This window comes from Microtus pennsylvanicus, chromosome 15 (genome assembly GCF_037038515.1).
Source record: "Microtus pennsylvanicus isolate mMicPen1 chromosome 15, mMicPen1.hap1, whole genome shotgun sequence".
Taxonomy (NCBI): domain Eukaryota; kingdom Metazoa; phylum Chordata; class Mammalia; order Rodentia; family Cricetidae; genus Microtus; species Microtus pennsylvanicus.
This window is the reverse complement of record NC_134593.1, coordinates 5,678,127-5,693,824: the sequence shown is the minus strand read 5'-3', so window position 1 is coordinate 5,693,824 and position 15,698 is coordinate 5,678,127. Positions and strand designations below refer to the sequence as shown.

Below are 15,698 nucleotides of genomic sequence, written 5' to 3'. Positions count from 1 at the left end.
GCCTTTATTGGTATCACTCCCTAAACACCATTGGTGAAACTACACTTTTTGGTCAATTGAGCGGACTCACTAGTGAACAAACTTCCTCTTCTCTCTAGGGTTAGGCTGTCATTTGTAATGTACCCCAATGCAGGTTAAAGTTCAATAAACATTACTACTCAAGTAGAGCCCAGTAATTACGGGCAGAAAGTTTCTTAAAGTTCTAGTGGCTAAAAGTTCAAGGTCAAGCCTTCACAAGGATTGCTTCTTTTTGAGTTCCTGGAGAAGGAACTGATTTAGCCTCTCTTCCCAATCTGCTGATCTCTCTCATTCTCCAATACTTTATTGTGGCTTTTGTTCTGTCGATGTCTGAGTCAAAATTTCACTCTTGATATATTAAAAAAAAATCAAGTGATGACCCATTCCAGTGATCTTTCTTACTTTTATAAATAGCATAACTCAAAATCTGGTCATATTCTGGGGTACTGAGGGTGAAGATCTTAACATACAAATGGCACACCTGTGCACAGCAGTGAGCTAGCAGCTGCAGCTCACTTCCACTTTCTGTCCCTTTAAAATAAGACAAAGGCTCTGGCACGTCTTAAGTGACAAATGTACCTTGTATTAATTAAAGAGCTTTCTAGAAGAGTTGTGAATTGCTGTGTAGGTTGGAAATTTCATTCCATGAAAGGGGCTAGTATTTAGTGTTGGTCATCAGCTTCACTAGGTATTGGAGCTTATTGAATTTATTGAAGGTCTTTACAAGTACCTGTGATCATTATCCTGCAAGCTGAAGATGCTGGGATGCCTTGCTCAGAGAGGCTTCCCATGAACCTCCTTTCACATGTGTAGCAACCTGACTGGTTCCTCCTGATCGACCTGGACCACAGTGTTGGTTGGTATGCTTAATGGCATAAACACAGGCTGTCTTCCAGAAGACCAATTTGTAGAATCCCTGACCCTGAAGACACCCACCATTGAAAGACAGACACTTGAAATTGCTAGAGGGATCCACATGGTAAAGAAACCCATCCTGTCTGGCCCAGAATAATCCTATATTCTCATGCCACTGGGATGAATCACACTCCAGTACCACCCCTCCCCCCAGCAGAATCCAGGGACCATAGCCTTCAATGGGACTGCAAATCCATCAGTCTTCAGTGCTTCTGACCCCACTCTCCAAAACCTTTCTTTACCTATCCTCTGCCTGCTAGCCTTTCTCAGCTCAGCAGTGGCCCAATCTCTCCCCAAAGAGAACCTACTGCTTCAAACATGAAGGTCTTCTAGGCTCCCCAGCATTTTTAAGTCACCCCTAAGAGCCCTAGCTCTTGTACCTTGCAAAAAACCTCATTTTCAATATTCTATTTTATGTAACATTTTTTCCTTTTTGGAAGCACGCTGCTGGGTCTACCTGATGTCATGAGTCAGTCTGTTCTTTGGGTCAGTTGGCTCATCCTTCTGTTGACTGCCAGTGCTCATCTAAGAACATTTCCTACCATGTCCCTCAGGCTTCTGTGGCTTCCATTAAGCAGCAGAAAACTAGACGTGTCCAACCGCCACGCTACCATTTTGTGGCTGCATAGACCTCATTTCTTTGAGTGGATCCTGATGGCTGTTGGTGGAACAACACTGACTCACTTTTCACAGCTTGTCAGCTATTCCTATGACCCTTGTCTTAGGGGTCAACTGTTGCTTTGTTGTCCCTTCCCCCAACTTCCCTGATACTAACCAATGTGGAACAAACAGGTTGTTTCTTAAAACCTTCATAGCCACATTGTCTTGAATGCTAATTTACTATAGCACACACCCTAGTGTACCATGACCTTTGACCTATGTTTTTTCCCTGCTACATGTGAACCTTCCTTTGACATTGTTACATCCTCCTTTGCTGGCTTAGAATAGGGATCTCATGCTTATTGATAACTTTATTGATTAAAGAGACCAAAGTTGGAACTTCAGGTGCCTTGTCTGTTCTCCAAAGTAAATATCTGCATTCAGGGAGATGTCTTTTCTCTTCTTTTCTTTCTTTCTTTTATCTTTCGTGTATGTGTGTATGTGTGTGTGTGTTCGTGTTCATGTTTCTCAGATCAGACCCTTTGTGGGACATCCTTGGTGAGATCTAGGCCAGACTCAGAGATCTATGTAAGGACAGAGTCTATGTGATGCTCCCTGGAGACTTGCTACATGATTCTGCATGTTAGAGCACAAATCATGACTTGAAACCCTAGCTGCTTTCCCTAAAGTCCATCCTTAGTTAGTTTATAATTAACTTTCATTGTCACATTTTTTTTCTTTCAGTGATGGGCAGTTGTCCATCCATTTTTCTCCTTTCTACCATGGTTATAGGCCATTCTTACCCAGATATACCTTCAAGAATGAACCTATTGTTCCAAGCCAAAACACATCAACCTCTCTCCCAGGGCATTTTTTTTTTCAATGAATTTTTGCCTCCCTGTTATATCTACAGCTTACCTGGGAATATGTGAATATGGTACTGGCTATCTTTTAAGACCTAAATGCACTAGAAGTGGGTCCTGGGCATTTGAAATCTAAGATAATACCCTCTTTCCCACCAACAATAAAGACAAAAGAATATGAACTTGACTCCGTCTTCAGTGCAGGTTTAAGATTCTCTTGCAACCCAAAACAAGTTCTTCAAGGGCTAAAAAAAGACTTTACTTTCTCATCCCTCTTCTTTATGGTAGCTTTTGTCCACCTGCCTATGACAGATGCTGGATATCTATGGAAATATTCAAGATTTCTCAAAGGTGAATAAGAAAGCCCCTCATGTACTAAAGTGTGTGTGTGTGTGTGTGTGTGTTTTGTGTGAATGTGTATGCAAATGTTGGGGGTGGTTACCCCTGTGCATGCATGTGGCCATATGTCTGCCTTTATTGCTGTCCACTTTAGTCTTTGATACAGGTCTCTCCAGAAATCTCACCCACTAGGCTGTGCTGGCTGGCCCGTTAGCTTCCTGGATCCTTTTGTCTTCTCCCTTCATTTCTGGGGAAGCAGTCATGAGCCACAGTTCTATAGGTGCCAGGACTCTGAAGCTAGGTCCTTATGCTTGTACAGCAAGCTCTTTACCCACTAACCACCACCTCTTTGTCTCCAGACCATCAAATGATGCTTTCATCATGTTCTGTGACCCATTCAAATCAGTTTTTGAATCAATAGTTGCCCCTTTTTGGAATTTATGTTTTTTAATTTTATTTACTTTGTATGTGTGTGGGGGTAGGCATGGGTGTATTCATGGTGTGTGGGTGTGGAAACACAAACGCCAGTGTGTGTGGCAGTCAGAGGACAACCACATGGAGTCGTTTCCCTCTATACACCTTCCACGGCGTCCAGGGATCACACTCAAGTGTCAAGACTTATACAGCCAGCACCTTTACCAATGATCAATCTTACTGACCCTTATTTTAGCACTTTTGGACACAGCTTTGTATGTGAGAGGTGTCCTGGTACTCTATGGCCCCTGAAGACCTCTCAGCAACTGGGCCACTGAGATGCTACTCCGAATTGGGTTGTTCTGTTCCTTTAAAGATCAGATGTGACAGTTCCTGCAGTCATCTAGCATGCTCCTTGAAGTTGACTCCACAGGATCTCATCACATGGTATTTGTCATTTGCTGTGGCCTCATAGCAAATCGCCGAGAATGAAAACACACACCGAGTTTCTATCTTTGTGTGTGGAAGGCATACTAGACAGGCCATGCTAGAAATCCAAAGGCTTAATTTTGTCGTTAAACAAGATTAGAGAGATTGCTGCTCTAACCTCTATGGTCAGAGCACAGAGATGAGAAACACGAGGCATGTCTTGGAAAGAAATATAAAAGCTTAAATAAATACTATTCTTTAATGTTTAAAATAGATCATTTTAAAGGTAGCATCATGTCACTATACCATTTTGAAATTTGAATCTGTTTCTGTCTTTGGTTGAAGTTTGCTTAAGGATAATTTCGTTGCAGGATAGATCTTCCTAGGATAATATCTTAATTTTATGTGGTTCGTTGTTGCAGATGCCAACAAGAGCTTCCCACACGCTCAGTGGCTGACCATATCAAAGATAGAGCCACAGATGATGACTATAGCCTGAGCTGGAGGGCTTGTTTACTATACTGTGTGCATGGTAGAGCTGCCTGATTTCATTGTGATTCCTAAGGTTGTCAGTTAGACCCTGCCAACTCACTGGAGGGGCAGCCTCTATACAGCCATTCTTCCAGAAGGAGTGGATGTAGTCTTGAGAGTATGAAACGAGTTTATTAAGATGCATCAGAGCTTGAGGCTCTCATCCAAGGAATGCTACATTGGGAATTGAAGGTGGGGATGCAGAGCCCTGTCATTGGACAGTTAAGCACAAATACAGTTGTCAAGGCGAGGAGAGAGGGTGTTGTTTAGTATTGAAATCATGTATTCCAGATGTGGACATTTGGTAGTCAATCTGCTCTGAAGTGACACGCTGTTGAATCTTTAAAGGCCTTCAGCTGGGGAGAGCGAAATCTGATTGGGCAAATTGCTAAAATATTTAAAGTGCAGCCTGTTAAAGCTTTTACTGCGAAGAGCATCGTGTCAGAAGTTGTAGTCAGAAAGAGCGAGTAATTGGCTTTCCATCCTGATGCCAGTCAGCCAGCGCGATGCTCTATTCCTATTCCTTCCTCTTCATTGCCAATGCTAATAGCAACTCTTTGGGGTGTGAGTGTATGTGTGTGCACGTGTGTGTGTGTGTGTGTGTGTGTGTGTGTGTGTGTGTGTGTGTGTGTGTGTGTGTGTGTGTGTGTGCTGGGGAAAATGGATAGCTAGTAAAACGAGACAACAAAAAATGAGATAATCATAAAAAGTGAAGCTAAGCCCACAAAGTGGCATGAAGCGCATTTACAAAATAGGCAGGAGAAAGGCAGAATTACTACCTGACATAGTCAAGTGCCGTCCATAGGGGTGTGTGGTCTGGGCAGCTGCCTTTCAGGGGACATGCTCTGCAGGAGAGAAGGAAGATGGCCATTGGTGACAGTCACTTTCTCGGCATCTGTCATCTCCTCCGAGATGTAACCCAGGGACCCTTTGCATTTATTATTTATCGCATTTTCCACTTAGGTTTTCCTGCCTTTTCTCCCCAGGCATGACCCCTTGTTAATCCCTGGCAATGATCAGATTGACAACATGGACTCCAATGTGAAAAAGTACGACTCCACTGGGATGTTTCACTGGTGTGCACCCAAGGAGATCGAGAAAGTCATCCTGGTGAGTAAGGGAATGTGGGCTGGGTGTCCTTCCCCTTTGCCTGGCTTCATGACGTTTGCTCAGAGTAGATTTCCTGACTGAGTAGCAGAGTCCACTGTAACTTGTACTAGCTATTTTTGATAACTAAAATTCTGAGCAAAGATCGAGGTGACAAGACCTCCAATCAGAACTTAAGCTTAGAGGAGAATTTTATTAATTTTTCTCTCAAGAGCAGAAATTTCAGTCTCTACATTTTCATCAGGACAATAGTAGTGGTTATGTCCTGTCACAAGGTCTCATGGGAGGTGGGATGCGTGCCGTTCCTGGTCTTCATCTGCTCTGCCATCTGGTAGTTTCATGGCCTTAGGCCAGTTGTCGGACAGTGCGTTTTAATCACATTACATGTGAGGAGACGGATGGGAACTGCTCTAACTTCATGATTGTGAAAGTCCAGAGAGGCACTGTCTTTCTTCCCTGTTGCTAGTGTCGTGATTATTCTAGTAATATTAACTGCATTATTTTCTGTTATAAGAAAGTTTTGGATTTTTTTTGGTATATGTATATTCATGCGTGCTCTTGGTGTGTGTGTTTGCACGTGTGCACACACATGTGCCAGAGACCAATATCAGGTACATTTCTCAACCATTCTCTACTTTCTGTTTTGAGTCAGGGTCTCTCCCTGGACCTGGAGCTCAGCAATTCAGCTTGACTGGAGGGCCAGTGGTTCTCTGGGCATCCTGCCTCCACCTCCCTTGCACTAGAATTTTGAGCATGCTCCACTACATCCAGCTTTTTCTTTTAAATTATTTTACTTTTGCCGGGCGGTGGTGGTGCACACCTTTAATCCCAGCACTTGGGAGGCAGAGGCAGGCGGATCTCTGAGTTCGAGGCCAGCCTGGTCTACAAGAGCTAGTTCCAGGACAGGAACCAAAAGCTACGGAGAAACCCTGTCTCGAAAAAATCCAATAAATAAATAAGTAAATAAATAAATTATTTTACTTTTTTAAACTTTTATTTTACATTCTAACTCAGTTTTTTGGTTCCCCCTCCCATCTACTCCTCCCAATGGGTAAGGACTCCAATCAGGAGTAAACAAAGTCTGGGACATTAAGATGGGACTGGGCTAGGCCCCTTCCTGCTTCTGTTGAGGCTGAACCTGGCATCCCACTATAGGGAATGGGCTCTAACAAGCTAGCTCAAGCACCAGGGATAGATCCTGGTCCTACTGCCAGGGACCCCTCAAATAATCTGAGCTTCATGACTGTCTCCCACATACGGAGGGCCCAGTTTAGTCTCACAGAGGCTCTACAGAGTTGGTCTAGAGTTCATAAGTTTCTGTGAGCTTGGTTCAGCTGTCTCCAGCTTTTGATTTTTAATGTGGGTACCAGTAATCAAACTCAGACTCTCAAGCTTATGTGGCAATTAACTTTATCAACCAAACCATCTTCCCAGACCTACAGTAATGTTTCTTAACTAACATGTTTTCGGTCCTTAGCACATGGTACAGATAGGCAAGTGCATTTGCTGAGGATGCCATTGCCGGACCATGGTCCACCATACAGATCTCAGAGTACTGCTTCGGGGATTGCTTGCAAACATCTCTAGAAATAGCAGGCTTCTCTGTTCTGTCTCAGGAACATTAGCACAGAAAGAAATCCATTGTACTCTTTTTGTTTGTCCTTTTAATAACTTTAGGTTTTAATGTCTACATTGGCTTTCCTAGAGTTTATTGTTTTGCTAATCCATGAAAAATGGGTTGCTAGTCAGGAAGGCCAGTCAGATGGGGCTCTTTTTCCCTTGTACCTCCAATCCCTAGACGGCTGTGGGCCTACTCCATATTCAACTAGGAAAATCCTATCATTTTCAATTTTAGGACCACCCTTCCTTAGCAAGGACTATTTCAGTTGCTTAAAATTGTTTTGTGTGCTAATCCACTAGATTTCCTCCACTGTATTTTAACCAATGTGTGTGTTTTCGAATGAATTGTAAAAGAGCATTGTGAGCCAATATAGCATTGCCCTGGAGGTTCTCAGAGTTGTGAAAACTGAAGACTACAGTACATGAAGTCAAATGCTCAGCTAACAGCCACTGCTGATTTGCCAGAAGGGGAGAGAGTTCTAACCACTTAGATTCTTTGTGGTTGGTCACCTATGGCTTAATCATACGCTGTGTGCTTCACCTGGGTCCAGAATGATCTACAGAAAGTGTGCTAATTGACATGTGATCAGTATCCCCTTATAGAAGAAAAGAATTTAGGGAGGACAAATTCATCTAAAAAAAAAAAAACTCAGCATCACTTGAAGAAGCATTGATGCAAACACACCATGTGTTTGGTACCGTTCTTGTTCTGATGGTGTGCAGAACTTTCATTCTAGTGAAGCAGAGGGAAGGCCAGTGGGGAGGTGAGTGAGTCCATGAGAACAAGTTAGATATGACCGAGGGCTTGGTGAAGCAAATAAAGCAGAATCTTGGGAAGGACAGAGTCCAGAGGTGCTACTGATCAGTAGGATCCAAGAAACCCTCTCTGTAGTAATGAGTAGATGGAATTTTCATCCAGTGTGTGGATGAGAAGAATGGGATGCAGCCCTTGTGTGAAGACGCTAATACAAGCCGTTTATCCGGAGTGCAGGGATCTAATGGCTTTGGGCAATTCGGATACAGAAGAGACAGTCCTCTGATTGGAAAGGAAATATAAAATGAACCATGAAACAAACTTTCTGAGCTAAGTGGGATGAACTCAGATTCTTTAGATTCATGGATTAAAGTAGCCAGGGACGTCCCATCAAATATAAGTAAACCTACTCAGAGGGGTTGGAGGAGGGTACATGGAGAAATGCCAGTTTTTTTCTGTTGGATCTTAAGTGTGGACAAATCAGACTCTCCAGGTTTGAGGTGCTAGACTGGTCCTTTACACCTCCCTCTGGGGGTATAGCTCTGGCAGACTAGAGAATTGGTAAGTGCCCCAGGCCTACCTAAGTTCCCAAGGCTAGCTTCTGTGCCTGGACCATTCTGCCAGCTCTTTTTTGCATTTTTGATTTCCAGCTTCTATTCTTCACCCCATTTGCACTTCCCTGTTGAGAACTAGCTTTGCAGCTGACAAGGCCAATTGAAGATATTCAGGAGCTTCAGTGATAACAACCCCAGAGGGCTTCCATGCAACCTAACTGACTAACTCCTTGTCTTCCCCACAAAGTGGGAAGAGTTGCTGGGAGCTCCATGCCTCCTCAGTCACTTTTCATGAGAAATTTCTTACAGCTTGTGTCTCAGGTTTCCCTTCTACTCTGGGAAAGTGGCAATGATGATAGCTTCGGCTTTATTCTAATAACCAGAGAATAAAAGCTAGCTTCCTCCTCTCCTCAGGGGTTACTGTAATAACCCTGACATTGTCTTGAATTGCAATATTGGCATTTAAGCAATCAATACCTTGATCAATGCTAAGGATTAAATCAAACAGAGGTTGGTATGTGCAGTGGGCATGAATATGCCTCCCCCAATGCATTGTGAGCCTCATAGACCTTATGAGCATGCAGCGAGAAAAGATGGCAGAGGGGTGAAAGTGTTGACTAGAAGGAGAAACAGGGCACCACCCCATCCTGACCTCAGTCTCTTATTCTTTTCATCTGTATGGTGAGCAATAGACCAGCAATGGACAGATAGCCATTTGTATTTTCTGGATATTTGGGGCCCTCCCCTACATAGAAGTGTCCGTTACTTTATCACCCCTGTGGACCCAGGGCTGGGGCTGGGGAAAGACATTGGCCTCTATCTTCACTCATTGAACTCTAGACCCTTATAATGAAAATACAAATGGCTATTATTATTGTGAACTAAATTAAACATTTGTTTTATTGCAGTACAAATAATAGTTGTGTTGGATATCTTTGTGGTTGTATGGTAAAATACCAGAGACAGCTAACTTGTAAAGAGAAAAGGTAGCTCACAGTTTTGAAGAGGTTCAAAGTCTGCACCATTTGCCTGGTCTTTGCAAAGGTTGGTGGGTGGTAGATGATCACAGCAGGAAGGTGGAGAAGCAAATATCTCCAGAGAGAAATGAGATAGGTTTGTCCAGGTTTGCTCTTTTCATACTGGTCATTTCTGGAGAACTCAAGAGGACACATGAGAACTCTCTTACATCCAGTAACGTGTGGCTTCAATTCACAGGCCTTTTCCCATATAGTAATGCCACCCTGGAGACAAAGACTTTGATAACAATGGGCCTGTTGGGGACACCCAGAGCACACTTAAATGACACCAATAGAACACAGTAAGCGCAGAACCAATATTAACGTTCTCCTTCGCATAAATGCTGCTTTTTCTTTTTATATCGCTGTTGTGAGCTCTCCTCTCTGATAGTCTTGCACTTCCCTCTGTTACAGACTCGAAGTGAAGCCGCCATGACTGTCCTGAGTGGCCATGTTGTAGTCTGTATCTTTGGGGATGTCAGCTCAGCCCTGATTGGCCTCCGGAACCTGGTGATGCCGCTCCGTGCTAGCAATTTTCACTACCATGAGCTCAAACACATTGTGTTTGTGGGCTCCATCGAGTACCTCAAGCGAGAGTGGGAAACACTGCACAACTTCCCCAAAGTGTCCATATTGCCTGTAAGTCAAGGTCACACTATTTGATGTTTTGCTCTTCATCTTTTCATTCACAAAAGGGAATCCCAGGTGGCTGTAATTGCTGAAGCTTTGATCCTGCCTCTGCTCCTTCATGTGGTTTCAGGCCCGAGGATGCAGCAGTCCTCCTGAGCTCTGCCAAGAAAGTCAGAACCCTGGGAGGCCTTATTAAAAGGAATTTGCAGCCAAGTGTAGCCTCTTGTCAGGGGTGAAGTTGAGCTACCACCACATGCATTAACCATACCAGTGTCTAAATCCTCTTTCCTAGGTGAAATTTCGAGTGTTGCCCTGTTTTGATATACACATCTAGAATTCACTTATAAGATTCCTGTTGGCATTTTTAATTTGACGGGGTTCATTCTTAGAGAAATGCTGATCCATCCCATCTTCCTTCTGATATTGATCAAATAAATAAAGGGGAGAATTATCTCTACTGTATGGAATTCCAAACCTCTTTTGTGGACCAATCTCTGCCCAATCTTTGTTTTCCATGACTTTGTATGCATATGTGTACATTTGCAAATGTATATGCATATACATATAATGTATATATATGCATACATATTTCATGCCATCTTTATTAAAAAGATCATCAATATACAAAAGACAATTTGGGGCTCCATAGTTTAATGTGCAGGTTTGAGATAAATGATTTAAAAGTCATATAACTAGCCACTTTCAAATTATAATATATTCTCCACTAAATTATAGACTTACAGAATATTATTCTTTTCAAAATTTTATGTGGTTGTCTATGTCACAAATTCAGGAAAATATTACCTATCCTCTAATAATTTTTTTCCTTTTTGGATTTTTGGGACAAGGACTCACAATATAGCTCTGGCTGTTCTGGCCTTGAATTTACAGAAATCTGCCTGCCTCTGCCTCCCGTGTGCTTGGATTAAAGGCGTGTACCAGCACTGCCTGGCTCCTCCAACTATTTTGTTAATTTTAATTTATAGTATTTAGGGATATGCAACCTCTTAGGTTTTTCTGCTGTTTATCAGCTTCCAGAGCCTCAGAAATGCAGCACCAAGAGCTAAGCAAAATAATGTGTTAAAGCATCTATAAGGAGCTGTCTGCAGTCAGCACTCCAGTGTAGCCATGTGTCTCCCATAATGCTTGGCACAAGTCCCCCATATGCATCAAAAACTGCAAGAAGTATTAGGCAGGTCTCCTTGGGATGCAGGACCAAAACCTGTCTGCTTTAAGGTATGCATGTCGTTGAAGACCGTTACCTGTTACAATTCACTCACTGGACGAACATACACATATATTGCATGTACATTGCTAGATTCAGAAATATGGTCAATTTGCTTATACTTTCTGTGATTATCATCTTATATGTGCTAATTCTTGTGATCCCTTGACCTCTGCAGTTAGCTCTGTTAAAAGTGAACTAATTTGCTAGATGCAAGAGTGTATGTGTATATAGACGGGGCTTGTGGTATGACCTTTGGTATTTGTGCATATGTGTGTGTTACTTTCTGTGTGCCCCATGCACATTTACTCACCTTCCTCTGCAGGTCGGGATGAGTCTCCTATTATTAGAGCCTTTACAAATCCGCCCAAATTTAGCACACTTAAGCACTGGTACATTATAAGCCTGGTCCGTGTCTCCATTGTTTAAACTGTGGCATTCAAATGAGGGCAACCGATAGAAACACAAAAGCTTTCTGTGGGTGTCCTTGGTATTCTTGTGGTTTGAACTCCTATGTCTGCAACTGGACACGGGTTCCCTTACATTAAAATTAATGCTGAGTTCCCTATAAGGTGAAAATTAAGAGAATATGGACATAGACAGCTGCTGTTTATGCATAGCAATGTAATACAGAAAGTTGGTCACACTTAATGTTGTGCCAAGAGATCATAGAAGATGGTTTTTCTCTCCTTCTCCTGAGATACTGCTCCAGTACCTGGACCAGGACCTTCTTTACACCTATGGCTCTACTTGCCCTTACTCTGTGCCTCCACTTGGTAGCAATATTTAGGAGCCCTGGAATCCTGACATCCACTGAGTCATAAAGAGTTGATGGGCTGCATAGTATTATCCAGGTCCTATTTTCCCAAAGCCCATCTATTGATGGAAACAAGAGGAGATGCATACAGCAGCTGGCAAATACTTGGCTAATACAGGCTGTAGGTTAAAGGCAACTGGTGTATCCATATCCCATTTTAAGGAAAAATTTAAATAAATCTAGAATATCAGTTATGATGATGGCTTGACGGGACCCCCAAAATGATGCTGTATGGCTGCTGAGTGCTCTGGAACGGGATGGTCCAGGTAGTTATACTGGGACGTCCTTGGGAGGACACTGTGTAAGAGTGCTGGTCCTATCATAGCTGTGATTGCTCTCCATCATTAACCTTGCGTCTGCAGAGGATTTTCTGCTGTCTCCCATTGTCATGGGTTTTTTAAATCTCTTTTTACGAGCTTATTTATTTTTAATTGCACCAGTAATATACAAATCAGTTCTTGTTATAAAATATTCAAACAATATAGAAGTATATAAAGTCAAAAGCAAACTTTCTACTTTATCCTTTCCTCTCCCAGAGGTAATTACTGTTATTAGTTTAGTGTATAGTTTTTCCTGAGTTTTCCCTGAATTTGCATACTTTTATAAATATATAATTTTTGCTTCAAGTAGCTTTTTTTTTTTCAAATAAATGGGGTTAAACTTTTAAATTGTTCTCAATCCCCACCTCCCACCACTTACTGTTCCTTTATCTTGGAAATTATTCCAGCTCAGTGAGTATATAGAGGGCTAGCTCTGGCTCTCCTTGCAGTACACATGTCGACTGTATAGGTATGTCCAAAATCTTATGTTGTCGAATGTTTATGTAGTTTCCTTGGCTTTTCTTTTAATTACTGAAAAATATGCAATAGAATTTTACGGCCCTAAGCTTGCCCTCTCTGCTTTGCAAAATGCACAGTGATTTCACTGGCTCCTGCAGCCTTCCGACTGAGCAGAGCCAGGAGCCCACCTCATCACACCCTGTTTTGCTGATTTCCCCATGGCTGCTTTGGAAATTCTAATCGGATATGCTGTCTTTTGCCAGAGACAGAAGTGACCTGCTATTAAATAAACAGGCATTTGAAACCCACCCCCTCGTTATGTTCTGAAAGGCAGAGGTTGCCACAGGACAGTTACTTAAATCAAGACAATTTCCAGGCAGGAGGAAGATGGAGACCCTGGCATTATTCGTCTCGCGTTTGTTAGTAATAGCTTGATTGAGTATTGAGAGCTGGCCTGAAATGCTGCCATCAGCACCGACTACCCTTTAGATTAGCGTGCAGCCCTTATTCCCTGAAATGTAGTTAGGCCAGCTTAATGTCAAGACATAAAAAAGATACTTGTTAAATAATGTCCCAAAGCTCCAGCTCAATCTTTAATTTGTTTTTATTTTTTCCTTCTTTCCCTCTCCTCTCCTCCCCTCCCTCCCTCCCTCTCCCTCTCCCTCTCCCTGTCTCTCTCTCTCTCTCTCTCTCTCTCTCTCTCTCTCTCTCTCTCTCTCTCTCTCTCTCCCACCCCCATGCCAAAGGGTACGCCATTAAGTCGGGCTGATTTAAGGGCTGTCAACATCAACCTCTGTGACATGTGCGTTATCCTGTCAGCCAATCAGAATAATATTGATGATACTTCGCTTCAGGACAAGGAATGCATCTTGGCGTCACTCAACATCAAATCTATGCAGTTTGATGACAGCATCGGGGTCTTGCAGGCTAATTCCCAAGGTAAGGACAGCCTGTAATACTTCTCTGCTGTGCCTATGGGGGACAGGGGCTGGCAAGAGGGATATCCTTCACTCAGTAATTCAAAGAGGCTCACATCAGCCTGTCTGGCAGTGAAACCTGTGGTCGCCACAATGGCTTAGAGAGGAGCATCTGTTCTTCCTGCCATCTGGAGATGTAGACCTGAACCCTGTTGTATGTCTCCCTCCCTCCAGTTTCTTACCTTTTCATGCAATAAAGGAGTTTTTAAATAGTCACCCTCTTGGCCTTTGCAAAGAAGGGGCTTTATGACCAGGGTCACTGCCTAAGTGCCAGAGCAATTAACGATGCTAGCTTTATACTTCTTGGTCCCTTCCCTGTGAGTACTTTTCCATGGAGCTGAAATGGGAGTGGTAAGCTTTGCTATGGTTAGGGTCACATCCAAGACTCCTAAGGTTGGAGATCTCTAAAGAGTAGGGATGAGGAGGATACTTGAAGTCATGTAGCAAGGAATGACGCCTGTTGGCCACGCATTTTACTGGAGGAAGCACAGAGGCCTTGAATGACACACAGCTGCCTTTTCTTTTGGCCCCAGTCTTCCCTGTCATTTACTCGGGGGTTTTGGACAGGTCGTTTCAAGTAAAGAGGCCTTCTTGTAGTCTCAGGGAATCAGCGCAGCAAGTAACCCCATAATAAGTGGCCCTGGGACTCGGGATCAGGAAGGATAGGAGATGAAGTGTTTTCCTCTGTGTGACAGCTCTGTGTAGGACATGCAGGGCCTGCTGGATGGGTATGGTTGACTGCTGAACAGGAGCCCTATTCCTGTCATTCCAAGAAGCAAAGCCTGAGAGGACTGCAGCTGCTAGGGCAGCAAGCTCCTTATCGGTAGGTGGTTTCCACATGCAGGCCTTTCTGGAAGCTTGACTGCATTGTGGAGCTAAGACCTTGGTGTTCTGCTATCTTTGAGCAGCCCAGCATTACCAGCCTCTTCTAGCTTCTGCCCAGATTGGCATAAAACCAAGACACACAGTACCTGCAAACCTCTCCACTTGCAGGTTCTCTTCCTTGCACTGCAAGCTGGCCATTGAAGAAGTGTGCTGAGGAGGGACTGGGAAAGTGAAAAGGAAAGGAAAGGCCTTAATGCTACTTTACATTGGGGCCATGAGCAGCAGTGATGTTCAAAGCTAATCTTGCAAGAGTGTCCAGAGAGTCAGTGGCCTTGCTGCTGGGCTCTGGGAGAAGAGGTGCAGGCATTCCCCTGGGAAGTGTAATGCCTCTCACTTTGCTCTTTTTGTGGAATGGGGAATCAGGGCCTCCTTGACTTGGGTTTCTGCAACTCTTCGAAGGTTGGCTCAGTCTCTCGTTCTAGCTGAGTCACTTCCTGCTTCCATTTTTCTGACACAACCTTGCCTGTGACTTAATTTTGACCTCTTCATTCTGCCATCCTGCCTGATACTCTCAAATGTAGACCTTGGCACAGCCATGCAAGAGAGCTACATGCCAAGGCCCTGAGACAGACTCTAAGTTCTGTCAGGCTGCACGCATAGGACATAGAACTTCTTTCCTGCCCAGTTTGCCTGGGGAACACTGGAAAGAAAGGATGTGGAAAGACAGTAAACTCTCCTTCCTGGGGGTGAATTCAGCAAGCTGGTATGTGGTACCTGCCTTTAAGCCCCTGCTCTTTAATTTGTCTTCCTCACCTTCACCCTGGTGTGAGCATCACCTAGGGCAGCTTGTTGGAGAGGCATCTTCTTGTGGCCCATCTTAAACTACCTGTCAGATCTACATTCTAATGAGCTCCCCAGGTGACTGGTACAAGCTGATCTAAAGCTATTGACATCTTCACACTAACAAACGCAGGGCACTGAACATGCTGATCAGCTAGTTCAGACATGCCTCCTGTTCTGGGAGGGAGTAGCGAGGGAGCTGGAAAGATTTGAAAGGAGCAGTTCTCCCTTTGGGTAGAGATGGTGAGAACAGAAGAAGGCAGGGAAGCCCTTTTTTCCTCCTGCAGATGTATGACAACGCACCTGTGTGTAGTTGTAAAGATGTTCCATCCAGCTCCCTTTAAACTTCATCCTACCTCGAATTCTGTACAATGTCCCAACTCACAAAATCCTCCCTTCCCCCTGTGCTCAACGGCCTTGATATTAAGGAAATCAGGACTAAGCA

General features: G+C 43.6%; 1 protein-coding gene across 19 annotated transcripts in view; it reads left to right on the top strand.

The window, feature by feature from the left end:
• Kcnma1 (potassium calcium-activated channel subfamily M alpha 1) overlaps nt 1-15,698 on the top strand; it is a 719,966-nt gene that overhangs the window by 631,397 nt on the left and 72,871 nt on the right. For 18 of the 19 annotated variants that reach the window (XM_075949389.1, XM_075949388.1, XM_075949387.1 and 15 more), the window contains 3 exons: nt 5,096-5,219; nt 9,575-9,799; nt 13,358-13,550. In XM_075949389.1, coding sequence (XP_075805504.1) covers nt 5,096-5,219; nt 9,575-9,799; nt 13,358-13,550 — 542 coding nt within the window. Of the gene's footprint in view, nt 1-5,095; nt 5,220-9,574; nt 9,800-13,357; nt 13,551-15,698 lie in introns of those variants that run through there. The other variant, XR_012907918.1, reaches the window with a different exon arrangement.